The sequence below is a fragment of the Ambystoma mexicanum genome, chromosome 5p, assembly GCF_040938575.1.
Source record: "Ambystoma mexicanum isolate Mex_15411 chromosome 5p, UKY_AmexF1_1, whole genome shotgun sequence".
Taxonomy (NCBI): Eukaryota; Metazoa; Chordata; class Amphibia; order Caudata; family Ambystomatidae; genus Ambystoma; species Ambystoma mexicanum.
In genome coordinates, this window is record NC_090930.1 from 247,665,187 (window position 1) to 247,692,242 (window position 27,056).

A 27,056-nucleotide genomic window follows, 5' to 3' on the forward strand; every position below is an offset into this window, starting at 1 on the left:
CCCTGCAGCGTTGGCAAAACTTAAATGGTGTCCTCTCCATAGCCGAGGCAATAATAGCTGGCGATAACAACCCCAAGGGAAAGAAAGGGGAGAAAGAAAGACATTCTCAAAGAGAAGAGAAAGTTTTAACCCCCACTCTCCCTACTGTAAGTTGGCCGTCGAGGCCAGGCCACGTGTTCGGCAGCGCCGAAGGATCTCCTCCGCTCTTATTCTCCGTCGAAAATCAGTTCGGCGGAGAAACAGCTTCACAGCTAACGTCGAGGGGGAGGGATCGTTATCAGTATATAAAGTTATGACAAAAGGACCGAGGTCCGTGGCAAGTATAGCAATGTCTCTCTAGGAGCTCCGCGAAAGGCGACCAGAAACTGGGCGGAAAAAAACAATCTGAGGGACCTCGACGCGTGAGGGATTGTGGGTACAACGCACGTCACTATAGGGATAGTGTTACAGACACGCCTTGTCGACGTCCCCTTTTCGACTACGAAAAACAAAATGCAATACTCCGCAGTGACCACTGGATGTCGGACCTATGCACAGCATGTGATTCTAAGCAGATTAACAAACATCAGAAACTTTGATACCAAAGCTCTGGTCAGGGTTTGCTTGTATTGTTGTATCTGAGTGCCTATTGTGTATACTTTGCATTCTGCCTAACTCTTCTTGAGGGAAGTCTGACTGCTCAGCCACAGCTACCAGGTAAATCTGGGTGGTACAGACTGCTACCAAGTGGGTTTACTGCTAACACCTGTAGTCTTAAATCTTTTGCAGTGTTCCCAAAGGGAACTGCACAGGTTTATGCCTAACAGCGCTGGAGCCACAGGAGGAATGACTATGGGTGCAGGCGGAAGGGCCGGAGGAAGGATGGCCCCAATCTGAGGAGAACTCATAAGAGGAATATTTCAAAAAACCTGTCCTCACAGGCCAGTGGGGTGGCAGGTGAGGTTGACTCGGTAGCGAGCGGCTGCTGAGGCCAGTGCGTACTCAGTCTAGATGATTACAGGGTAAACCTGCCCTGCGCTGCTGATGGATAAGCTGAAGGCCAGATACCTGGTTGACACCAGTCCCACCTTGTAACTCGTTCTCCCACCTGCTCCGCTATAGGACGAGTGGCGATCTTGTCGAGTTGCGTGCCGAAGTCACAGTGCTTGGCTCACTGGGCCCGGCCTCCTCAAGGACTCTCGGCAGTGGAGCACGAGACCTACCATGCACCTCAGGACGAGGCCTGGAAGGTGTATTGCCCTCGGCAGTGTCCCTGGTAATGCAATGTGTCAGCACCCCCTCGGACATCTAGCCAGTACTAGGGTGTAGACCCGGTAACAGAACCTTGCAGTCCCTCAGCACTGTCTCTGGAAGGATTTGATGACCCCCCTCGGCCTGGCTGCCAGAAGCTTAAACAGCCTCGGTACCAGTGCTGGTGCGAGAACCTGATGGTTCCTCCTGCTCTGGTGTTTCCTTGGGAAGGAGTCGCCCTTGATAGGGTGCGCAGGATAAGAGTGACCCTACCTCTGGCCTTGACTTATAAGTCCTCTGGAGGAGACTTCTCGAAGAGCTCCCTCCACCGAGCTAGTCTGTTCTTGAGAGCACACAGTGTACGCGCGTCGCACACGGTACAACCCTCCCAGCCGCTGTCAAGGCAGTGAAGGCAAAGAGCGTGGGGATCGGACATGGTGAAGAGCCCCTCGCAGGCTGGGCACCTGCCAAAACCCGCTGATGTCGACACGCGCCAGGGAGGAGCGTGGCGGCAGAGGACAGAGTACCCGATTAATAAAAAGACAAAAAGACAGAAGAAAGTTTCAGCGGAAGAGCAGGTGTTATTACAAGGCTGAAGCCAAACCCAAGAGCACTGGTGAAACAAGCCCGTTCCCGTCAATGCGGAAAAGGGGACTGAGGAGTAGTGCCGGTGGGCGGAGTCAGGGGAGCACACGCTCACAGGGCAGCACCGCCGCGCACCTTTAAATTTAAAGAGGAAGAAGATTTTTTCTGGTGAAAAAGGTTGTGTCCCCCGTCCCTAGCGAGGAACCCCCATGCAGTATGGAGGACACTTAAGAGTAAGGAAAGATCCAATACTGAAAAAGTCACTTCCATTCAATTTTTCGCAACTCACAGGGTACTCCCAAGTTTCATATTATAGAAAGGGGAAGAGAGTATGAAAAGTATATAATGAATGAATGACCTATATCATCCCTAATGTAATTCAGGTACTATTCCTTCCCCAGAAACAGTGTTATAAAGACCAGAGTAGTACATTTCAAGAGAAGGGGGATATGAGAAGGTAGGACCATGTTATGTTATTTGATATTTGTGTAGGGCCTACAGCTATTAGTATGGCTACAAAGCGCTGTGGTGGATGAACACCCCTTCAGAAGACCGTAGTTTGTGCAAACATGTGAATCAAAGAAAAGGAGCAATACAATGTGAGCAGTAACTGTTTGTTGGGGCTGGCGAAGAGGTATAGAGGGGACTGACCCAATTTTGAGAACAATTTGGCAATCTGGATGCTGTGCAGTTGCCATTCGTTTATCTGCGTGGAGTCCCTCCTGAGGGTGTCTGCTTGCTTGTTCTGCATCCTGGGCAAGTGGAAGATCTGAAGTAAAATCTGAAGCCCAATGGTTTGTGCTTCCTGGGATAAGACGTCTGATCACGTTCCGCCTTGCTTCCTTAGGTAAAACAGAGGTCTTGTCGTAGGTGAGGACACGCACCACCAAATTCTCAATTCGAGGAAGAAAGGATTTCAGAGCCCAGTGCACTGCTCGTAATTTTAGTACAGTGATGTGTATTAAGGCTTTCTCGGGGGATCAGAGGGCTTTGACCTGGTGCTGGTATAAATGGGCACCCCATCACCACCTGGGAGGCATCGGTCACGATGGTAAAATGGAAATGTGCCTCTATCGGGGGCATTCCTTTTGTGATGCTGAAGGGGCGTGTCCACCATTTCAGTATGTCTGAGAGTCCGGGAGATGGTTACCTTGTCTAAGCAGGAACCCCGGATTTGGAACCATCTGGTCTCGAGAAACGTTTGCACTGGCCGCATGTGAAGACCACAGTGGGGAATCAGCGGAATGCAAGAGGACATGGTTCCAGAAGAGCCACGTATGAGCGGTCTGACTAGGTTGTTCGGTGTGAATGAGCTCGCTAGAGTGATCAATCATTTGATTCTTTCCGCAGAAGGTTTGACCAGATTGTGGCTTGTAAGGAATTGTGCACCCAGGAAAACCAAGCTCCTTGAGGGAACTGTACATGAGTTTCTATAATTGATTGTAAAGCCCAACATCAGAGCGTCTGCTTGGTTAACACACTGAGGTTTGTTGATACGTTGATCCTTGAACTAGCCAATCGTCCAAGAACGGGTAAACGTGGCGGCCTTGCTTTCGGAGGAAGGCTGCTCCTAGTTCCAGGCACTTAGTGAATGTTCTGGGTGCCAATTCTAGGCCGAAAGGGAGAACCCGAAATTAATAATGGCTTTCGCCCACTACGAATCTGAGGTACTTTCGGTGCCTTGGATGTTTTGGCACATGGAAGTATGCATCTTTGGGGTCTAGAGCCACAAGGAACTCCTGGGGCTGAACGGCTTTTTATAACCTCTTGGAGCGTTACCATTTTGAATTTGTTTTTTGATGTTCAGTATTCGCAGCTCCAGAATAGATCGCCACTTACAGTCTGTTTTATTGACCAAGTGTCTTGAGTATACTTCCTTTCCTCTTGCTGAGAGAGGCACTTTCCCCCGTGGGCTCTTTTTTAGCATGCAACATATCTTGTGCCGTAAGAGACTTGATGGTGTGGGTGAGATACCTATATTAAGGGCTGGGGGAGGGGGGAGGGAGTTTGGGGAGGAATCAGATCAGGATTTGTGGGCGCTTGAACTTCAAGTGGCCGTACTGGATTGCAACTAGCACCCACCTCCTGTCGTTTGCCACTCATCGAGGTAGGATTCCACATTTCCCCCACCTGACTGCCCTTGTGGCAGTCATTGGTGTGTCTTATTCTGCGGACCTCTGGGAGGTGGAAGATCCGCGCTCTTTGCCATTGGTATTCTCTATTGCGCTGGGAGGATTGATAATTGTGCTTATATCCCTGAATAATATCCAGGCCTACTATAGCTCTTGCTGTCTCTGGAGCGTGATAATCTTGCATTGCCCGAGACTCCTTGAAAGGAGCAACAGGACCTCCTGCTTTGAAGGGCAGTCAGAAATGTACCCGCGTGTCTGAGTGAGCCTTCATGGCCTTAAGGGCTTCATCGATGTCACCAAACAGATTTTCCCCTTCGCAGGGCATAGATAACCTTTTGCTGCACTTCTTGGCGAAAGTCTGTGCAGCGTAGCCATGCCGGACGTCTTCGGACTACCCCGTTGCCGATCTGCTTAAACCCAGTTCCAGCAAGGTATACAGCCATGTTATCTGTGATTCGAGGCTTCTCGCACGAGCAGCATAGCCTCCTTTCTCTGCTGTTGCGGCAGGTATTCCAATAAGGGGGGCCAGACGGTGCCCCCATCTCTCCATCATATTGAGCGACTATTGCCAGGGCGTTGGCTGCTTTTACAGTTGTCGCCCCAGTAGCGAGACCTTTCTTTCCAAAGGAATCTATCTTTCGATTCTCGTTGTCTGGCGGATTGGCACACTTGTGCTGTGTTCAAGCCTCACGGCTTGATGCCACCGAGACCATTGCCAAGTGAGGCATTTCGGAGTAGTATCTGGAGACTTGAACTTCTTTTCAAACCTTCCTTTCACTGCAAGCTCCTTAAAAGGGCGTTTCATGCTACAGAGGCCCCACTGACAAACGTGATCCAGAATGGGTATGGAAACCACTGCCTTCCACTGTTTACCCATATGGTTGAAGAGGAAACAATCCTTCTCTTCATCCAAAATTAGGCCAAACTCCTGGCATGGTTTGGTCATCATGGAGTGAAAAGCTGCAATATCGTCCAGGGGTGAAGGCTGAGCCAGGCTACCCGGTGCATCTTGGTCTGGATCTGTGTCCCATGTGTCTGCTCTCCTTGGAGAGGAGGAGGCAGTTGAAGTTATATCCCTCAGATCAGTGTCCTGTTCGGTGTCTAGCAATTCACCGTCCTTTTGTTCCCTCCTTCGCAACTATGTACGTGTAGGTCTAGGAGGTGTTTGCATCTTAAGGTGTGTGCGCCCTGGTCTCGAGAAGGGTAGGTTGCATCCCTTCTTTAACGTGTGGATCTCCATATGGGTGAAATGTTTGAGCTTGAGGAAGAGGAAGTCTGGCATCAAGCTGACCTAATCGATACTGGAGTGTATTAAGGACATGCATGGAAAGCAGGGATTGAGAATTTATAAGGGAGTATTATGTCTGCATACTTCCTAATCCTTTAGATGTCAATGGTAGAGTAGGTGTCTGAGACCCTAGACGCGCATCTTCCACTCTAGCTGGTCCCTGATGGGAGGATCAGAAGTTCCTTCTTCAGGATCTGATTGAAAGACCTTGGCCTTCGTATGGCAGAGACTCAAAATCTGATGTAATGTCATGCCGCAAAATGTCTTCTGGCATGTTAACTGGGTATTCAATCTGGGAGATTCCCAGGGAAGCCTGGACGCGCTGTACTGTGGTCCCAGTTGAGGTTTTTAAACAACCCTTAGGGGACAATACGTTGCCTTCAATCTGAAATTCTGAAACTTTCACCCTGATGGTCGACCGACACGTCGACTTTTCAGCAGGTGACTTTCTTGGTGGTCTAAATGCTCGAATGGAGACGAGCCGTAGACCCCCGGCTAAAAGTGCAGTCGTAGTGGCCGATTCCAGCCTTAATGGTTTTAACGTCCGCTTTGATGACCATTTAGTCGTTGATTGGTGCATTGATGACTCATGGCCGGAGGAGGATCTCTTGATTTTTAACAAGTGGTGCTTGCTACTCGTAAAGGTAGATTTTTTCAACAACAAGGTTGAGGAGGATGTCGTAGCCGTTTGGTTGATGTGCGTCCGTCGACAGAGGAGATTTCCTGGATGGGTCAGCGGATTTTGAGGATGGGTGCAAGCCCTACTCTCTAGGTTTCTCCGACGGTGAATGTTAGGCAGAATTGCATGCAGTAGAAGAGGTTACACAGAGGTCTTACAATCACAGTGGTTCAAGTAGACACTTACACTCAAGGTTTCTTGGTAAAACACTATTACACAATCATTTGGAAAACATTTCACTAGAAGTAGGCAACTTAATATTCTGCACCAATACACTACAATACAAAACTCTCAGCTTGTTCGACAGCTTGAGCTCCCCTGAAATAGGAGCCAAATGGCAGTTCAGTTACCTAGAAGGGAGCAAAAGGCAGAAGGTAAGTAGAATAGATCACATATACTTATTAGACAGTGCAAATAGTTTCAGTTCACCAGAAGAGTTCGATTCTAGTCAATAAGCCTAGGCCAAAGTCAATGGCCTTGTGTTCTGGATAGGTAAGAGCAGTTCTGGTATCAAACGGTAAAGTCTTTGCAGAAGTTCTCAGTAGTAGTTTAGGAAACAAAAAAAATCATTTGTTGGGTCACAAGCTGATTAGGACTGTAAGTTGGGAAAGTTTCATGAACTTTCACTGCGAGATTGGCATTAACTTAATCGGGTTGGCACCGTACCTTAGAATGAAGAAACAAATGCAGCCGAAGTCGTTGGTTCCTGGCAGTTCCTGCAGATCTCACGGTTCCTGAGCCTCAGTTGTGGGGACAAGAGGGAGGACGTCGGGGGACTCCTGCACGGGATCGTCGGAAAACACAAATAAAATGGAGTCACTTTACAGTTCCAGTAGCTGCAGATTCAAGCACACAAGCTGGTATCCATCTCCCCCGTTTATTCCTAACCAGCCTTGAAAATGGTATCCTGGTGGCTTACGAGTTGATTGGTCCCACCAACTCAAAGGGAGAAGTCATCCTAGAAGGGACTTTTCTGTCAAGATGAACTTGGCAATTCGAACCTGCAGCAGGGCTTCACCGGGCAAACCAACGGTCCAGGAGTTGCAGCAGCTGTCCTCTTCCAGCTCTTTGGTTCTTTCGTTCCAGTGGTCGACTCTGCTTTCCAGTCCAAGAGACTCAACTTTTAAACAGTTCTCTCCATTTCATGCCAGCCTAGCTGTCACTCAGCCAGCAGGGTGGCTGTCCTTGCCAGACAGTCAACCAGCCAATCACGCCAGAGTGCATTTGGGTCTCCTAGGAGACTAAGCACAGGGAGTTTCAGGCACCTCCCTCACTTCCTGCCCACCCCAGACACTCCGGCGCCAGAGGCGGTCTTCAGTCCTGAAGCCCGCCAAAGGCATAAGAACAAAGGGACCAAACCTGGCTTGGCGCGCAGACACAAACACTAGCACCTTTCCAAAAAGTAACGGCAAAAAAAGACCACCGGGACCGGTTTAAACAAATGGGTTTAAGGCACCATCTTGAAAAACACGTCTCCTGTGATTTGTAGCTACGGATTTTCGCGGTCGGTGAAAAATCATGGTAGTTTGTTGTAAAACCACTTCCACCAGCCTTTTCAATAGGAAAGGGTAGCATTTGACTGCTACATGAATATCTAGAAATAGGGGCTACTGTGTAACCCCTCCAGCACTCTATTGTAAGATGATGTGCGCGCTGGGTCCAGGAATTTGGAAAGACTAGAAGTCAATTTCCCTTCGCATTCTATGGGAAACAGTTTATCCCAGAGAAGGTATTTAAACCTTTGGGATGTCTAAAAGGCATCCCTGTGTCACTGCACTGAGGGTGCTGTGTAACACACATGATGATGCCTATGGAGTTATCTAAAACTCCATAATCAAAGAACACAAGTGTAAAATACACATCAAAATACATGAGTGGGATAAAAGGCTCACACTCTTTACAGGTAAAATAATCAAGTCCTCAAAATCCAGCAAAGTTGCTGGGGGTCTCTAAGGAGAAGGGTATTAGCACATTTATGAGAATTCGCCCCAACAGTGACTTTGACAATGTACCCTTGGTAGTGTGTTTAGACCTGGAATTGGACCTTTTCAGCACTGCAAAGTAGTTTTACAGTCAAAGAGTGTTTGGCTTGATCGTGCCCCGAAGACAATTTTGCTTCACCCGTCTTTTGCTTCTTTGCCACCAGCTCCTCGGGATCTGGACCTCTGTCTTGACAGTAACCACCTGTCAGAGGGAGTGGTTGCTTTCCCACTCCGTGACGAACCAACCTCAGACGCCGGATAGGCTCCTTCATTGAGCCAGCAGATGAGGCGTTGGTTCCTGTCCTTATGGGTCTTTTCAGAGAACCATTGGCAGATGTTGCAGCGGTCAGCCGAATGGTTCAGGTATAGACTGTAAAGGCACTCTGCATGCCGGTCGCCCTCAAACACGTTTCACGCTGCAGGTCTTGCATGGCCTAAAACACTTTTTCGGCCCTGAAGTTTCCATGTTGGAACTGAAAGTCAATGTATTTGGACGTCGGATGCACCGAAAAACTAAATTTGAAGCAAAATCGATTGACTATATGTAATTTTCTCTCAGGAGAGAAACAAGAGGAATCCGAACAGCTCGGAAGACGGTTGAAATCTGAGGGGGAAGCTGCTGGGGCAGAGCTATACACTCAACGTCCCACTGGTGCTGCTGAAAACACCCACAACCACATCGATGGGACACTCAAGGTTTCAACGTTTTTTCATAGGAAAATGACTAAATCAAAGTTACCAGTGTTTCCCAGCCTGACGGGGACAATTCACTGCATGTGAATCCATGAAAGATCCAATGCTGGAGAAAAAAACCATGCATCAACCCTCCACCTACCCGACCCCTGTATTCGCCCTACTTTTCACCTGTGTGTTGATGTTTGTCGAGAAGCTTGAACGGGTTTTGTGGTCTTCAATTGTCAAACTACTGTAGCCCAGCCTCAGAGTAGACTGACCTATTGTAACAATGGTCTTTCTCCAGCTTCTCATGATTGTGGCCAACCAATGACAAATAAAAATAATCTGAGGACAGCAGCGTGTGAAGGTTCACATTGAATAGTGATATTATGGTAAGATGCAACACTCGAGCCAACCACTAGATGACAGGCTATGCAAAACATGTAAATCTGAGCAGATTCCAAGTCTCAAATATATTTTCAGTATTATTGGGTGGAACGGATGAAGTATGTGGATGGAACGGATGAAGTATGTGGATGGAACGGATGAAGTATGTGGATGGAACGGATGAAGTATGTGGATGGAACGGATGAACGGGTGTAGAATGGGTAAAGTGGGTGAAATGGTAGAACGGATGAAGTAGGTGGATGAACGGGTGATGTGTTGGAACCGGTGAAGTGGGTGTAACGGGTGAAGTGGACAGAACGTGTGAAATAGGTGGAAGCAGTGAAGTAGATGGAACGTGCGAAGAGGACGTATGTGAATGATGCATGGAGCAAGGATAACGTGGGTAGAACGAATGAAAGGAGCAGTGCATAAAATGGTTGGATTGCATAAATTAGCTTGAAGTGCATTGAATGGAGTGGAGTGCATGGAACGGAGTGACTTACATGGAACGGGTTGAAGTGCATTGAAAGGAAGGGCTTGGAGTGCTTGAAACGGTCGTAATGCATCGAACAGTCGGAGTACATGAAACGGATGGAGTACATGGAACTATTGGAGTGGGCTCGATCTCAAGCACCTAAGATAAACCACCATATCACATCTCCACGCTTACTCTCTTTTTGACACCACCACTGAACTAGAACACAGCAATACTATGACACCATTCGGTATAGCTGTTCTGTATACCATCATTTGCCTCATACTTCCCATCACCCCAACTAAACACTGCTGGTTTCACACCATCCAGCCTAGGCGTTCTCCTCAGGCCTAACGCAGCCAGAATCGGTCTGGATCAAACCAACACATTCTCTTCATCTCTCAACCGCCACACCTTCCGCTAAGAAGCAGCTATCACACGAATGCCACACCAGCTTCACACATATCCGGTGCTCACACGCACCTTTGAGACTCTATTCTCTCTGACTTGAACTTCGGTTCCCGAGGGCGTTCAACCTACCAGCGCCTTGAGACCATACCAGCGCCTTGAGACCATACCAATGGTACCCAATAGTACATAAGGCACTGTATACATGAAAGTAACATATCTATGTAGTGTATGGACTTTGTTTCTGGATTGGGAAAACTGGACCTCATACAACTTGCCTGATGAGTGAAGCCCACCTGCTCTGCCATAGCTGTCCACAAGGAAGTTTCATTGCCTTAGGATAGATGTTTCACATCCTTCACCAAAGGACTGTCGAAAAGTATCCCTGACAAGTCTTTTTTTAAAAAAAACAGGAGGCCCAAATGGGCAAGACAGCACCATCATGTAAGGAACAAACACAAAGAAACTGAATCCATGGCACCAGCTTTATGAGACAAATACTCCAAAAATGGAGATCAAAAATGCTCACAAACAATAGGAAATGGACATGGAGCCTACCAGAGTTCACAGAAGTCTCAATGGAGGAGTCGTATCAGAAGACTAGTGCACACAAGAATGAGCTCTACTATCATTGTCTTCAAAGATTTCATGCAGATGTATAGGTGTTTGCTTCAACAAACCTTTGGAATGAGTTATTTTTATTCGCACAAAAAATATATGACTCCCTACTTAACATATGAAGCACAATACTACAGCTTCAAAATCTTATCAGAAGCACGGAATGCTCAAAGCAATGAACTATTTGAAATGTGTCCCATGTGAAGCAGATTTTAATCAGGTTAAGCATTTAACTAAATTAAGCAGTCTTTACTCTAGGCGCCGTTCAAGCAACACATCAGGAGATTGGACACCATCCATTGAAGCCCTTTAGATGCAATACTAACGTTTAAGGTCAAATAAATATAGTTTAGTTGGTGGTATTGTTAAAAAAAATGAAACTAAAATATTATATATTTCAACATTTACACTCCAATTTGTTTTGCTTCAAAAATAAAACTTAAGCACACAGGAAATTAGGACATTTGATAGTTATGTTCAAAATACTTCAAGATAAAATAGTTTTGAATGTGGGTGGTTGGCAGCATAAATCTTACCTTTACAGCCAGAACACTGAATAAAGAAGTTGATGAGATCTAGAAGTGCAACATCTCTCTCATGCTTGTAAGATTCTATCCAGTCGTCAACCACAGACTGCAAAAAAAACAAACAGTACAGATGGTTTAACAAAATATTAAAGAACCCCACATAGACCTGCACACTAATACAAATTGGTCATTACTTTAGTTTCTTTCATTACTTCTCTTATCACCTTTTACACAGCCACACTTGAATATAATTTCAATACCTTTTTATGCCAGGCCATATTTGGGTTGACAGCCACAAAAAACAATCACCCAAAAATTAAATACTTCAGCTACAAGAGAATGTGCAAAAGCATTTTGCCTTTTTAACCAGAGGTAGCTTCCCCCAAGGGCTTCCAAGAAGTTACTCCCGTCTCTAGATCGAAACAGTTTATCAAGCCACAAGCACTCACAGCATTGGCAGCAGTGTACACTTACAGAAAAACACCCCTTTATTTAATGTAATGCATTGAGCAATACAATTCTACTGGCAAGTACTGGAGAACAGGCAAAGGCACTATAGAAACCACCAAGGAGCCTCTACAAGACCTTTAAACCCAGTATGAAAATATAAGAGTATAGCCAGCCACCAACGTAGATGGCTGCTCATTTCTACTCCATTCAGCCTTAAAAGCAAGATCGGGGAAGTTGATCTCTCTAAAGCGTGCGTTTAAGTTCTTCTGCACTCTCATTATAGGTAAAGCAGTGCTGCATTCTCCTGATGCTAGACCTGGACCGACTGTGGCAATGGGGTTCTGGCATGTGAAACATGGCAACCACCCCACCTATCATGCAATTAAGGGTGATGGCCCAAGACACCTGGGTCTTGGCACCCACCTGGGTTGGGTGCGGATCGACTGACGTCCTGTCTGTCCAGTGCAGCGCACTGTGGAGAGAGCAGTCCCCACATGGTGGTACTGCGAAATGAAAGAATGATGGAAGTGTAGAGCACCTGCAAAACGAAGAATTGGGTGATTGGCTCCCGTCACCAGTTGACGCAATGGATCACAAGAATGTGTTAAAATATGTTTTCAGTCAGCAGAGACTGGGTGTTTGACAGGCTGAACCGTAGAGGGTCTCTGACCACTTATCCGGTATGGGGAGCAAAGCAAGCGTGGAGAAGAGTGATCAGGTAAGTCTTTGCATAGCGACAAGACTGAAGGGAGGACATAGATGGCTATTTCAAACAGGGTGGTGCCAGCAACGCAGAGGGTTAAGACACAGGGAGCTCTTGTGACACTTGGGTAGGGATTAGCAATATGTAGGAAGTATGTGTTTTGAAGATATGGAGAGGAAGCAAAAAACATTAAAAAGGAGAGAGGGTGAAACCGACTTTTGCCCCATGGAGTCCTTATGATGAAAGTAAGTCCAACGATCATTTGCCAATTCTTGGCTCCGTCCCAGCCAATGGAGAGAAAGGGACTGGCAGCTTGGTGGAATGTGCAGGGGAGGCATGGCACTTTGAGGAGTCGCTGGCACGCCGATATGGTGTTAAACAGAAAGTTTCAGAATACACTACTTTGCAACAGATTCTGTTCTGTGCAATGTCCCAAGGGTGTGTAGGAAAAAGGGACTGGACAAACATTATGGAGAAAAAACAGGGAGCTGTTATTTACGACGAGCCGGGATACGACTATCAGAGCTGAACATTAACATTTTGGTATTGCAAAATAAAGTCAAGTTACAGGAAACATGAAAAGGATCCCAAATGCTTTATAGTCAGTGTGTCACAAACGCAATGGGTATTCATGCCTATAAGCACCAAATATGTCAAATGCTGCAGAATTAAAACAACTGGAGGAGTTGGTGGCTTGTCCCTCTTTTTCCAGATGTCCAACTTTAGGGATTAAGAGTGAATATTGTTTATAGCCTGAGGTCTAAGGGCTGAGGAATCCACTGTTTGGCTGTGGCTAGTGACTCATCCTGCTGGAGAACTGAAGGAAGAAAGGAGAAGGAGGTGCGTGTGCCTGTGTTGTGCCTGTGGCTTTAACATTCCTACTACCTGACCAAGTCCCCTGACTGGGTCACCAGACACAAAAGGCCGCCTCCCCTGCCCTTGCGGCGTTAAGCCCTGAGGTCTAAGGGCTGAGGAATCCACTGTTTGGCTGTGGCGAGTGACTCATCCTGCTGGAGAACTGAAGAAAGGAAGAAAGGAGAAGGGGGTGTGTGTGCCTGTGTTGTGCCTGTGGCTTTAACATTCCTACCACCTGACCAAGTCACCTGACTGGGTCACCAGACACAAAAGGCCGCCTCCCCCACCCTTGCGGCGTTAAGCCCCGAGGTCTAAGGGCTGAGGAATCCACTGTTTGGCGAGTGGCAGAGCGCGGATGATGGATCCATCGAACTTATCCGCATCCCTAAGGACACGAGCGCAAGTCAAACGCATGGCATTCCAAGATGAGCTGCCAGTGAAAGGTGCACGCAACAAACAGGTGAGCCAATACTTTTCCTGCCGATCTGCATCGGAAAATTTGGATCACATTACGGACCATGATATTCCGATCCAAGACATTGTATTTCATCCCCTGCCACACGAAGTTTGTGGGATTACACCTTATGAGGGTGCTCACCCAAATTCCAAGCCCTGTGGAAAAATCCACCCTACGCCCGTGTTAAGTAGCCCTAAACAAGCTGAAGTCATATGTCGGCACATGTCAAATAATGCAAGTTGTCAGAGCGCTACGGGCGATATTTCGCTCATTGTGGTTCAGGACTTACCAGCAGGGGTGGGCGAGCTCCGTCCCTCCATAGAGACAGCCGGTGATGTGCGAGCTTCCGGCCGCTCAGGGCCGGCGAGTGGTGTGTCGCGTGAGGTCGGAGAGGCGGCGTTGTTGTACGAGGCGGAGGACGCCCTCACTGACGCTGAGGGGCAGAGCCAGTCGCAGGAAGCGAATGCAGGAGGAGGATGCGACGCCGTGGCCGGCGACGCAGAGGCAACACAGCGCCTGTTGGACTTGGCAGAGGCCCGCCGCGTCTGCCCTGCCGCAGCTGCTCTCGCAGAGATATGGCATCCCAAGAGTGCAGTGAATTGTACTGATGTTCCTGAAACTAATCACGAGGTAGGCGCAATAATTCAAAGTGATTTTTCTTCCCTAAACAAAGTGACAAATGCTGCTGAGCCTATCCCCCCTCTTAATATCATCACTACTGAACGCGGATGATTTAGTGTGTGATCCATATTTAGGTAGTGAACAGAGGGGCAATAATGTAGGTCCTCCTACCTGTGATAAAAAAAAAACTCTTTGGAAGTGGTCTCTACAGTGCTTCAAACATTGATTAATCTAAAAATCCCACTCATTTAAACAGTCTGTGACATCTACCCCCGTGCAGGATGCGATATCTAAAGCACCCATGAAAAGGAATTGTGTTAACATTACAAATGTAAACCGTGACATATGGGGATCCGGCAATTATAAAAGACCTAAGGCAGCCACTTCTGTATCCTCAGATGAGACAACATCGTCACATCACACTAATGTAGCAGACTCCCAGAAAAGATTGCCAGTATCAACATCTCGGAAGAGACCCCAAAGCCTGGAAAACAAGGCTACATCTAGTGAAGACTCATTAACTGACTCTCCCACAAGAGACTCATCGTTAATTGAACGTCCTTTTCCTAAAATCCGTCGAGAAAGGACGTGGCATAGACGGGTACCCCGGCCTTATCAAGAGCGACGAAGTGAGGGTAGTGGAGCCCCCTGTGCTCACGTACCAGCAAATTAACTTTTTATAGCTTTAACATCTGCAATGGCCATTTCGCTAACACCTTTCACTAAGTTGTACGAATCTTTAAATGAAAATGTGAAAGACGTTACAACTCTATTGGCCATGATGAACTCAAAAGTGTTACATCTAGAAGCATCACACTGTGCCCAAAAGGCCAAACAAGAGGAGCTAACCCAAAAGATATTGGTAGGAATAAACTCCTTAAATAATGTGAAACAGAACGACACATTCAACAAAAAGCTGTTCGCAGAGGTCGCAAAAGAAGCTTTGTCTCTTTTTCGGAAATCTGATCGTTCAAAAAGGAGATATCCATAGTTGCGTTAGCGACTCGAGCGTGACAAAGATGCCGGAGGCACATTGTTCCGCTAAAGTTGCTTCTAATGCCGTCCAGGGGTCAATGAAGATGGCCTTCCAAGTTCATCTGACTCAATCTCAGCACCTGACTGTTACATCTTCAGAAAGTCTTGTAATTGAAGACAATGCACCTGAGCTACCAGGGCGCAATGCTGTACCACCGTCGTCCGAAACTCCGTTAGCGAAATCCAGTATCTGTAACACACCACAGCGCGGAAATGTTGGGTTCTCTAACCCCCTGGACATATCGTTTAACACAGCCTTCCATCAAGCTAGAAATGCTGCATATCCGGCCCCAACAGACTTACAAAAAGCATCCGGCTCAATGCCTTCTGGGAAAGAGGGTTCAGGTGGGCGAAACGAGAGATAACCCCGCAGCATCCGAGACTCCGGCTGGGATATTTCCCATTTTTGGAAACCAAGACTCACAAAATCAGGCCATAGTAAACAAGATTACAAAAAAAAACTCCTCCACGGATGGTGAAAAAGCAAAAGAACTTACCTGCTCATAAAAAAAAAAAACAGCAAAAAGGAGCACGGAAATTTTTACGCAATATGAATATGTTCCAATTGGTGGACAAAGCAATCACCTCAAGCCTGAAACTAGCAGACACAATTAAGGATAAAACATTGGAGCAACCGTTAACAGCAGAAAACGTGAAGACATCTACTGAAATATTGCCTTGCGAGGAAGACTTGGCAATTGACAGAGTTAATAGACTTATCAACGTATGAAGATCCTGAGACAGAATGTGTAGCCAGTATGGAAATACCGAGTGTTGACCTATGCTCACAAAAAAGCCTGTCAGTGCTTCCGGCCTCGAAAACGACCAATGCTCCCAAGAAAGTTGAAAAAGAAACACAAATGGTAAAAAGAGCAACAATCTAAGTTAGCAAGAGCAATTCCTCGATATCAATAGGAGACATTAACCAGAGGAGATGTGAGCAGGTGCCCCTGGTCAGAGAAATAGAAGAATCAGATTTTGTACCTAGGAGCCCAGAATTCATGACACTTCAAGCAAAATGGGAAAGGCAGAGGCTGAACAACAGGAAGATGAAGTTAGATCTCGACGAAGGCAACCATCAAGTAGTAAATGGAGAGAACCACTCAAAAAGAATTGAAGGGTCTGGGATGCCTACCCTGTCTGTTCCACAATTACCACTACCAAAAATCGGCAATAGCTATTTTGCACAGTCTAAAATAAACAATCAGAAGAAAGAGAACCGTTATGAAAACAGGGGTTCGAACGAAGTGCCTAGCTTGATTAAAACAATGCTGGAGAGGTTGGTAGGTGGGACAAACTAATTTTGAACAGATCAAACGTGTTGAGATTACTTCATCATATACCTCGGTTGCGCTCACTTGATTCGAAAGACCTGAAAACGGTTGAATTTCCGGACGAGCAGCAAACAGACAAAGTGATTTTGCATATAAATTCTCACATAATTGCAAATGTTATTTTAGAGGCTGATGAAGATCTGTTGTCGTTGGGCTTTGATACCTATAAATTGCTAGAACCAGACACACGCAATATTCCATTCAAGACTGCAGGACTATGTGTCTCTCGGCCCTTACGTACAGAAACATCTTCATCTTTGGAACATTCTCAATGCACTCGGCATGGCTCAGTCGAGCCATTGGAGACGAGACAATCAACAAGAGGCATCACTCTGCGTATATTTACCAGAACTCTGAGCCCATGGAGCTTGTCGAGGAAGTCGGAACAAGCACGATGGATAAAATTAAATTAACGATAAATAACGGAGCATCAGAGGTCATCCCGGTGAAAACTGCACTAAAAACGGCACACGAGGCAATGAAGTAACACAGGAATGGAACTGGCTGGCATCAGCCTTAAATGTATGCAACACAGCTAATGCTCAAAGACCAACATGGCCCAAGAATGTCTGCTTGCCTCCTGGAACACACGTGGTTTTGTCCACTTGTTAAATAACACATGGGCCCAAGATTTACATCTCATATGCTTGCAAGAAACTTGGCTGCGTGAACTGCCGGTGATCTCCGAATTTGAATGTGCTTTGAACCCTGCTATTAAAGCGGACAAGGGGCGCCCGATAGCAGGGCTGTTAACACTGATCAAACGGTCTTCAGGTTACCGCTTGATAACTTCTAAAAAATTATACGCCCTACATTCAAGTATGTGAAATAAGAAAGCTCACAGAGAAACCATCACCTTCTGATGTATTCCACATACTTAATGTATACTGGAATCATCAAGCCGCCGGATCCTACTCCTTCATTGACCAAGTTTCCTCCATAATTGACAATTTGCTTGAATCATCAAGAGGAACAGGCATGATACTCTGATCTAAATATCGATTTTTTTAAACCCCAGAGCGTCACTAAAGGTCGCCTTGCTCAAACCTGGACAGACGAAATGTCTGTAAGAGGTTTGTCTATGTTAAACGGCTGTACCCAAGGTGACATTCCACCAAGGGCCACTTGGCAGCGTGAGCTCTGTAGTTCAACCATCGATTACATTTTTGTCTCTGACAGTGTGCACACGAGAACAAAATCTCTGAACGTTCGTGCAATGATAAACAGCGACCACGAAATGCTGGTAGTAAAATTTTACAAAACAGAAAGGTGCTAGCTGGAAGGTATTGAATTAATCATAACCACGGGCAAAGCTCTGGGCAACCCTCCAGACCATCGTTTTTCAGCCTGCCAAGCCATTACAGAAGGGGAAAAACCATATGCAAATCAGGCTTGGTCCTACCCCAAAAGGGGCAGTCCAGCCCGAACTGCTAGGTCACATCCCCAGACATGTTTCAGCCTTGTTGGGCGTCATCAGTGAGGAGTAGCTTGGGTCTCTAGGCCCGGCAGACTCGGGACCCACGTCTGGGCATACCCGTCCCACTCGGGGTGACTTTAGCAAAACAGAAAGGTGATGGCTGGAAGGTATTGAATTAATCATAACCACGGGCAAAGCTCTGGGCAACCCTCCAGACCATCGTTTTTCAGCCTACCAAGCCATTACAGAAGGGGAAAAACCATATGCAAATCAGGCTTGGTCCAATGCCAGAGGTCAAGATTTATTCTAATCCTTCCAGCCATCAACTCTTTTGTTTTGCTATTGTCACCCCGAGTGGGAAGGGTATGCCCAGACGTGGGTCCCTTGCCTGCTGGGCCTAGAGACCCAAGATACTCCTCACTGATGACGCCCAACAAGGCTGAAACATGTCTGGGGATGCTTGTGGTCTCGTGCAAAAGGGATGTGACCTAGCAGTTCGGGCTGGACTACCCCTTTGGGGGTGGGACCAAGCCTGATTTGCATATGGTTTTTCCCCTTTTGTAATGGCTTGCCAGGCGAAGAACGATGGTCTGGAGGGTTGCCCAGAGCAATGCCAGAGGTCAAGATTTATTCTAAACCTTCCAGCCATCAACTCTTGTTTTAGTAAAATTTTACAACACAAAAGGTGCCCTGAGTAAAAAAATGGGGCTCAAAAATCTCAGCAGAATCGAAACCGAATAAGACTGGAAGAACACGAAGTGGCCACCATATGCTCCCAATTTAAGCAGATACCTTTGGAGATTGAGTATGCTCCCATACTGGCGCAATTTAAAAGCACAAATAACGGAATGAAAAACAGATCATTCAAGAAAAAACACTTGATCTAACAGTGATGCAACGCAAAAGAGCCATGGGAGCCGAAATTCGAAAAAATAATCTAGGTCCAAAAGAAGAAAGAATGCAACGAAACAAAGTAACAAAACAAACCTACAAAAACTGGATTAAAAGTTACCAGTTTATATTACATCAAAATGATGCAGAGGCAATGTTGAAGATTCTTTCCAATAAGAATAGTGGTGAGTTTTGGCGAACAATAAACGCGGTGGAATCACCACAAGAGGCATTACTTATAAGTCAGGTGACGGAAGCTGAATGGGTCCAGCACTTCACTGCGCTATATCACAAGTCCCTTGTCCCGCATGCACACTCACCTATCGAATCAGATTGGAACCTAAACCTCAAGAGACGAAATACGAGATGCAATAATGAGAACGAAAAACTCTAGGGCCTCGAGTCCTGATGGCCTATCGAACTTTATGATTAAACAGTTCCCAGACCTGTGGGCTGATTTTTGCTTCGATCTCTTTGCAAGAATAAACTCGCAAAAGCAAGTACTGACATCATAGAAGTCAGAGATAATAGTGCCCATATTCAAGAAAGGGAACAGAGCGTCACCGAAAAATTACAGACCAGTGGCCCTGCTTGACGTCCTAGGCAAGCTTTACGCATCTTTGCTGCAAATCAAATTAATTGGGCACAAACAGCGAAAAAAGTGGACGAAAGACAGGCAGGTTTTGTAAAAATGGTGGGTTGCTCACTGAACCTGCTAATCTTAAACCTGCTAAAAATGGAAGGCCTGTGCACAAACACAAAGGTGTATGCAGCTTTTGTTGACTTTTCCATGGCCTTCGATATGATAGATCGCGAAGCGCTATGGGTTAAATTGGAAGGGTGGGGGTGTCGGGCAGATCTACTTGCGGCAATCAAAGAGCTTCATACCGACACCTCAATTTCAATTCGTCTTGATCATTTGGGTGCCCTATCCGCTAAAATCAAAACTCTCAAGGGAGTGAAACAGGGATGCCCGCTGGCAGCTGCAATTTTCAGCCTTTTTATCTTCGACATTGGAGAAGCAATCGAATCTGTGAGAGCCTTCCCTCCAAAACTCAACTCAAGGCCGATAAGTTGGTTGTTGTAAGCCGACGATCTAGTAATTCTAGATCAAACTCTGATCGGCCTCCAACGCAAACTAGACGCGGTTCAAGGATATGTGAATACAAACAACTTGAAGTTAAATCATGCAAAAACTGAAATTTTGGTGTTTGAGAACCTAAGATCACGCAAAAACCAGAGGTGCTCAAAACACAGGTGGTCAATAGAGCAAGTGGTCCTTTGCACATCAAAATCTGTAAAATATCTAGGAATGATTTTGAACTCCAGTATTTGTGATGACCCTTGGGTGACTGAATCAAAGAGGAAATGTGGACGTCAGGCTCTTGTGATCCATAAAAAATTTGGGCGATTCTCAATGCAACCACTGAGAAATGTTTACGAACAGAAAGTGGTCCCGATTTTAACATACGCCGCTGAAAATGCCTTTGGTTGTCCGTCTACACATTGGGCATCACTGGAACATATGTTCTGGACGAAGGCTCTAAGCCTACCAATAGGAATATCTACTGCATGCATAAGGTACGAACTTGCGCTTGTCTCATTGCATGCGAGTGTCTGCTGGAACGAACTATCGTTGTTCCGGAAATCCAAAACTGAAGAGGGAATCCTACAATTCAAGATCCTGCATAATGCGTGCAGTGGAGGCTCCGACATTTTGTCCCAGTGGGTAAAACGAGGTGAAGATTTATTAACCATCAACAACATTAGTTTACAAGCCCTGCACGTAAACCCGACAGCAGCTAAAGTGAAGATCTGGCGCGCTGAGTGGATTGACACAGGTAGTGAACGCCAAGCTGCCAGCGCGATGAAAGATGCGCCCGCTGAAGCCAAAAGCTACAACGTACTGCAGCCTTATATGATTCGTTTTCCAAACTCGAAGGCACGTAGACTATTTTTGTTATTCAGGCTGAATTCATTCAAGACGAAGGACCGCATCAGACTGCGAGCAGACGACATTGCTCCAAATCCCATTTGTCGTATCTGCCTTAAGGAGCCGGAATCCCTTAAACACCTGGTGTTATTTTGCCACTCTTTAAAAAATGAAAGATCTGTTCATCTGGGACAGTGGTACGCAAACCATCAAACACTGCACGCGGACAAGTGGTGGCAGAAAATGTGGAATGGATCGGAAACTAGTTATGCCCCTGACTTCTTTCCTGGCTGTAATCGAGGAGAGGTTATCTAAAAACTCAAGTGTCTGATCCCCGATTCGTCAAAACGAAAGTATAACAAGTGTGGACTGACCTATGAGATAAACACCTTGGAGAAAGGTCTGTACACTACTTGTGTAAGGTAGAAGAGATGATCATATCAGGGGCATAAGTAGGAGTGATAACGACATTAAGATGTTAAATGTTTTGTTTCGAATTGTGTCATATTTTAAAGGTTTGATTTGTTAAACCAATAAAATTTAAAAAAAAAAAAAAAATGTTATAGCCAAGCAAAGTGGTGACCTGCTGTGTGGGTAGACTGATTCCGCAGTTTTCCAACCTTTCGCCTCAAACAGGTGAGAGGTGCTTTAAATGTGGTTAAACACTTCAGGCAATGGGTGGGCGTGGCCAAGAGGCACCGAAATGGCAGCATAGCTCAGTAGTTTCAAAACAAACTCGTCGAATCATGGACCGATTAACAATTTAAATGATTTTAAAAACATAGGTTCTTGAAAAAGCATGAAGCGACGTTCATTTCGGTATGATTATTTTACATTGTAATGCTTACCGCGAATGAATGAGGGACTGTCTCTGCTTCTACGGAGGAAGCGTGGGCTGTGACTGACCGGATGCTCTTTATCTCCCGATATCTGTGCTGCTGATGAAAGTGAATGACAACACTTTCAATGTTCGCTTATGTCTGTGTTCCTCAGATGCACAGCGCACCATATTTACCCAAAGTGTGGTAATCTTTGTAACTGTGCTGCAGACCGATATCCTGCCGTGCGCTTTATGACTGTCTGCCAAGCCGTGAGCACAACATTCGCTCCGTTTTTCCTGCAGCGTTTGCCTGCGCTATGTGGGTCACCTGATCCAAGACATGGCCTCCTCCTGCAACGCTTCAAGCATCCTCACTTTGCCAGCATCTCTCACCTCCAGGCATGATGGATCACGCGTCCCTGGGTTTTCCTTTGTGGCTTACTCTTGACTGACACCCCGTGTCTAAACAGTATATTGCCCATTTCACACCATATCACTTCTCAGCCTGCATTATAGCCTCTCCTGTGGAGATGGCTAGTAGCACCAAAAATGCTTAGTTGTCTGACACTACTATGCCTAACTCATACATGGAAAAAATGATTGATGAACTTAGCAATATTTGCACTTCAATCTCCATGCACGACACTCAGCTAATATACGAGATATAAAAAGTTTAAAAAATCAAAATCAGGTGATGGGGCAGATAGAATAAGCTGAGAGAATACCTTTTGCAGAGTACAGGGTGGAGGCACTTGAAAAATATGCAGCAAAAATTTTTCCAATTGGAATCTGATGAAACTGAATTGGAAGATAACAGGGACAATCTACGCTTTAATGAGATTCTAGGTAAGGTTGAAGCCGATGACCCAATTAATGTTCTTATTAATTGGATCCCCAAAATACTGGCTATTACTTTCTCTCTGCCGCTAGAATTGCAGCATGCACATCACAAAGCCCTGTTTTTCTTTCAACAATTCAGTCCCCAGAACTTTTGTTACTGGTTTTCTTAGGCACCAACAAGCTCGCCAAACCTTACTGAGCCAGAAAGAACTAGCCTAACCTCCTTCAAGGGAAAAACATTGTCTCTTTCCAGAGTTCTCCAAGAACATGCAAGCCAAAAGGAAATAATTACATGACATGCAACCCATTGTGAAGAAATTAGTAATCAGATACAGATTACTTGAGCCCGCAAGAATGATAACGATCCCAGATGGCCCTACCAAGGAATTTACCGACCTTCATGAATTCTTCAACCTATTTCCTTCTCTTCAATCGCATCCTCTTCTGACACTACACTTTCTTCTCAAGCTGAGCCTCATCCACAACAACCCATCTTTAAAAGAACTACAAACAAGGAAAATACAGTACCGCCAGAACCGATCTGTCAGCCCCTTGTAATCTTCAGAATAGCCCTGATCGTTCGAGTAGTCTAGATCACCTATTAAAGTGTGTTAGGCAGAAACCTGTGCAGTTCCCTTGGGGAACACTGCAAAAGATTTAAGACTACAGGTAGAGCAGTAAACCCCTTTGGTAGCAGTCTGTACCACCCAGATTTACCTGGTAGCTGTGGCTGAGCAGTCAGACTTCCCTCAAGAAGAGTTAGGCAGTATGCAAAGTATACACAATATGTACCAAAACACAATAGCACAAGCAAACACTGACCAGAGCTTGGTTTCAAAAGTATATAGTTATTTATTTAAAATACACATAAGTTAAAAACACTCTAGCAAAAATATAGTAAAAGCACTTCGACACAGTTATAATGAAAGTAGATTCAATCCTTTCTCCTATCTAGACAACTCTAGGTAAACACCACTTAATTAAAACAGAGGTGAGTGCTTAACGTTAGATGACACTCTAGTAGTTTCCAAGAAAGGGAGAGAAAAAGCAGAAATAGGTTAGACACACCACTCTAAGGTCCAGAACACTTGCAATAGGCTTAAAGAAGAATAAAGTCACAGGTGAGCAAAAGTCACTAGGCAGGGCCCACTCTTAGAGTAGCCGGAGCGAAAATGTGCCCAAGATCACACTGTTAGTTAGAGATTCAAAGTCTTGCAAAGAGTCAAAAAGAGTTTAGAGTGGCTCAGAAAGTTTAGCCAAAGTGTCCCAGGCACTCCCAGGTTCGAAAGCCGGGGACTAAATCTACCCCGTACAGTCGGTAGCAAGGGAAGCCAGGCGGAACACAGTACCTTAAGCGGAAAGGATCCTCCAGCGGTGGCAGTTGTTCCAGGCAGTGGCAGCAGGGCTCGACGTCGGTCAGGGGAGAAGAAGTTCTCGCTGAAGAGCAGAAGAAGAGGGTCGTTGCACTGCCCGGGAAGAAACCAGCCGCGGAGTCCTCCGGTTAAAGGGTTGGTACCGACTTTCGCGGTATGGGGGTAAAGTGTGGTATTCCGGTTGCCGGGGTGCTTGGCACAGGCAAGGCGACCACGAGATACCTCAAAGAACGGAAAGAAGGCGAAAACTGGTTGTCCCCACCAGTCAAGGGAAGGAGCCACTCCGTTAAGAGTTCTCCTCGGTCGTCGGGAAAAAAGTGGTGAGACGGTTCAGCAGGGCTCCACCGGGTGGTGTCGTCGAAGCAGGTCGGCTCAGCTCTTCCCTCGTCGGATTCTTGGTCCTGTGGCGACTTCTGAAGTCCCAGTCCCCAAAGCCCTGCTTTTATGCAGCAAGCCCCCATTCACCCAGCCTAGCTGTCACTCAAACATGCTAAGTGGTGAGCCGGGCGGCTCACCACTTGGGCCAATCAGGACGGAGTGCGACTTGAGTTACCAAGGTAACTCAGTCCAGGGTGCCTAAATCCCCCTCCACCCCTCCTAAGTACCCCAGACAGAGTGGCACCACTTTGGAGGGCTTCTGTGGAGAAGCCCGCCAAAAGTGGAACAAAGGGCTCCACTTTGGGTCAGAGTTACAGAGGCGAACACCAACGCCATTTTAGAATCAAGTTTTGGCAAAAAGTCCCAACCGGAGTTATAAAAATAAATATATAAACCGGCGGTATGTTTAAGGCTACCGTAAATAAATAATTAAATGTGTTAGCCTAAAACAATGGGAAATCCCATAGGGAAATATTCGCGGTCGAATATAAAAAGTAGTTTCCACTGCCACCAGCCAAAACTCGATCAGGGGGGACGGAGACGTGCCCCCTCGACTAACAGACCCTGGGGCAATCGAATTGCCCCAGCCAGTACGTCCACAATATGATGGTTTGTACTGGTTCTGTTCAGGATTCAAGACTAGCAAAGTCTTTGGTGACTTTACATGCCCTGGGAGACAGTAGTCAGTCCCAGGGTATGGAGTCTATGTTGGGGAGTCCCTAGGACACCCCTGGGTCACGGCACAGAGGGTGCTGTGTGACCCACATCACAAAAATACATGAGGCCCTATGGAGTAAAAGACCCCATAGCCCATTCAACACAAGGTTTAACCAAGAAAACACACTTCAACATGTCCAAGAGTGAGGGTAAAAGAGTCTCACTCTTGGCAGGAGAAAAAAATTAAACCCCAGAAATCCAGCAAAGCTGCTGGGGGACTCACTAGGTAGGGAAATTCAGCCTAAACAGAGAATTCTCCCTAACACTCGCCCCCCCCAGACTAAGGGACAGGAGGATTTAATCCACTCCTGGATGAACCTCATACCTCTAGTCGATGATATACATCCTAGAGAGTCCATCAGCATTTTGATGGTGACACCCTGACCTGTGCTCAATGGTGAACTCAAAGGTTTTCTTTTGTAAGCTAACGGACCTACAGACCCTTTGAGGAACATCAGTCTTTTTGTTATAGGGGATCTGGTTGACCAGTCCCTCAGAAGTTGGTACAACTTCTGAACCTATGTTAGGCTTTTTCAAGGGGTCCTTATAAAGGATTCCCTTAGATCTAGAGGGGCCTCCAAGGTTCCTCACCACCTCTCTTGTGGGAGCAGGTTGGGTCTTAGGCCTCTTGGTTGGAGGGGTTGGGGTTAGGCAATGTACCTGCTTCCCCTTCCTCTTAGATCTACCCTTACCTATTTTAGGAGTTTCCCCCCTAATATTAGGATTTGAGTTGGGGTCTTCAGTAGAAGGTCCAACAGTCTGAAGGTTTTTGGCCTTAGACTTTCCTTTTCTGGTTTTCCACCAGCACTGAGAATTACCAGTTCTCTCAGGTCCAGATAGGGGCCTAGTTGGTCTATCCACCTCTTCCTCAGAAGCAGGGGGAGTCAGAGACTCTGAGACTAGGGGAACAATGATGGAGCTTGGTTGGGGCTCCCATGTTCCTAGCATACTATCCTGAAATGTGCCTGGGTTAGAGGTCAACTTACTAACACCAGGGCTTGTAGTGGGGTTCTCAGTAGAGGGTCCCACAGGCTTAGAAGGGTCCTTCAAGGTAGCCTGTCTAGCCAATTTGGTTAAGTTCTGCTTCTCCATACTGGGAGGCCTGGGGGTATGTGACACTACTCCTAGAGTTCTTAGGTCATTCCCCAACAGGACCTTCCCAGGTACCTCAGTCTGAACACTGACAGGGATCCTCACTGTCATGTTGTTACACTGAAGGAGGGCTGGTAGAATAGGAACCATTTGGGCAGGGCCTCCAGACATTTTAGCGGGACCTTTGGGTGCTTTGGCCACATCCTCAGGTTGAAAGAAGCTTTCATCCACTACTGTTCTGCTGGCCCCAGTGTCTCTCCTGGCAGGAGTATCCTGGCCATTGACAAGAACACTGTCCACATAATACACCTTAGAGTTAACAGGTAGGGAGTTATACACAACCCTATTCTGGGGACTAACCAGACCCATAGGCTCTAAGTTTACAGTTGCTTGAAGACCCAAGGGTTCTTCAGCAAAGAGTTCAAAGTGGGCACTAGCCATCTGTACTTCATCCTCAGGAGTGAAGGCTAAGGAGACTGTGCTGATCCCTGCAGGGTTACCCTTGCACTTGGGATCTCCTTTGATATGGTCAGTACCCTGACAGACATAGCATTGTCCAAATGCTCTCTGGAAGGGTGGCTTGTTCTGACCTCCTTCTGGCTTGTGGCCAGAAGGTACAGTAGCCTGACTTGGTTTCCCATGTGGCTTACCCTGGTTATTTTGTGGTTTGGGGCCCTCTTTGGAATTTGTAGTATTAGAATTCTCTTTGGAGTCCTTCTTAGACTGTTTTTCCCCATCCTTCTTCTGAGTTACCCCAGAATCCTTGTGAGTGGCCCTGTTGGCAACCCACAAGTCAGCAGCCTTAGCTAGTTTCCGGGAATCCAATTCCCTGGAATCAGCCAAGTGTTGTCTGAGCTCAGGAGAGCAGGCATCATAAATAGTCTCCAACATAAACAAATTCTTCATACCTTCATAAGTGTTCACCTTGTAACCCTTAATCCATCCCTCTAAGTTTTTCAAACATTCACTCACCCAGGTAGCCCAAGGGGTACCATCATGCTTTTTGAGGTTCCTAAACCTCTTAAGATACTGGGAAGGGGTCTTCCCAAACCTAGCTATCAAAGCTAGTTTCACACATTCATAGTCCTTCCTATCCTCCTCCCCCATCTCCATTACCACATCAGTTGCAACAGGGGGAAGCCTAGAGAACAACC

The 27,056-nt window shown here is 46.4% G+C and overlaps 1 protein-coding gene across 6 annotated transcripts in view; it reads right to left on the reverse strand.

Moving 5' to 3' along the window:
• The window catches only part of STAG2 (STAG2 cohesin complex component), a 2,060,662-nt gene that overhangs the window by 1,604,738 nt on the left and 428,868 nt on the right, over positions 1-27,056 (reverse strand). For all 6 annotated transcript variants that reach the window (XM_069612659.1, XM_069612661.1, XM_069612663.1 and 3 more), the window contains exon 7: positions 10,996-11,092. In XM_069612659.1, coding sequence (XP_069468760.1) covers positions 10,996-11,092 — 97 coding nt within the window. The remainder of the gene's footprint in view (positions 1-10,995; positions 11,093-27,056) is intronic.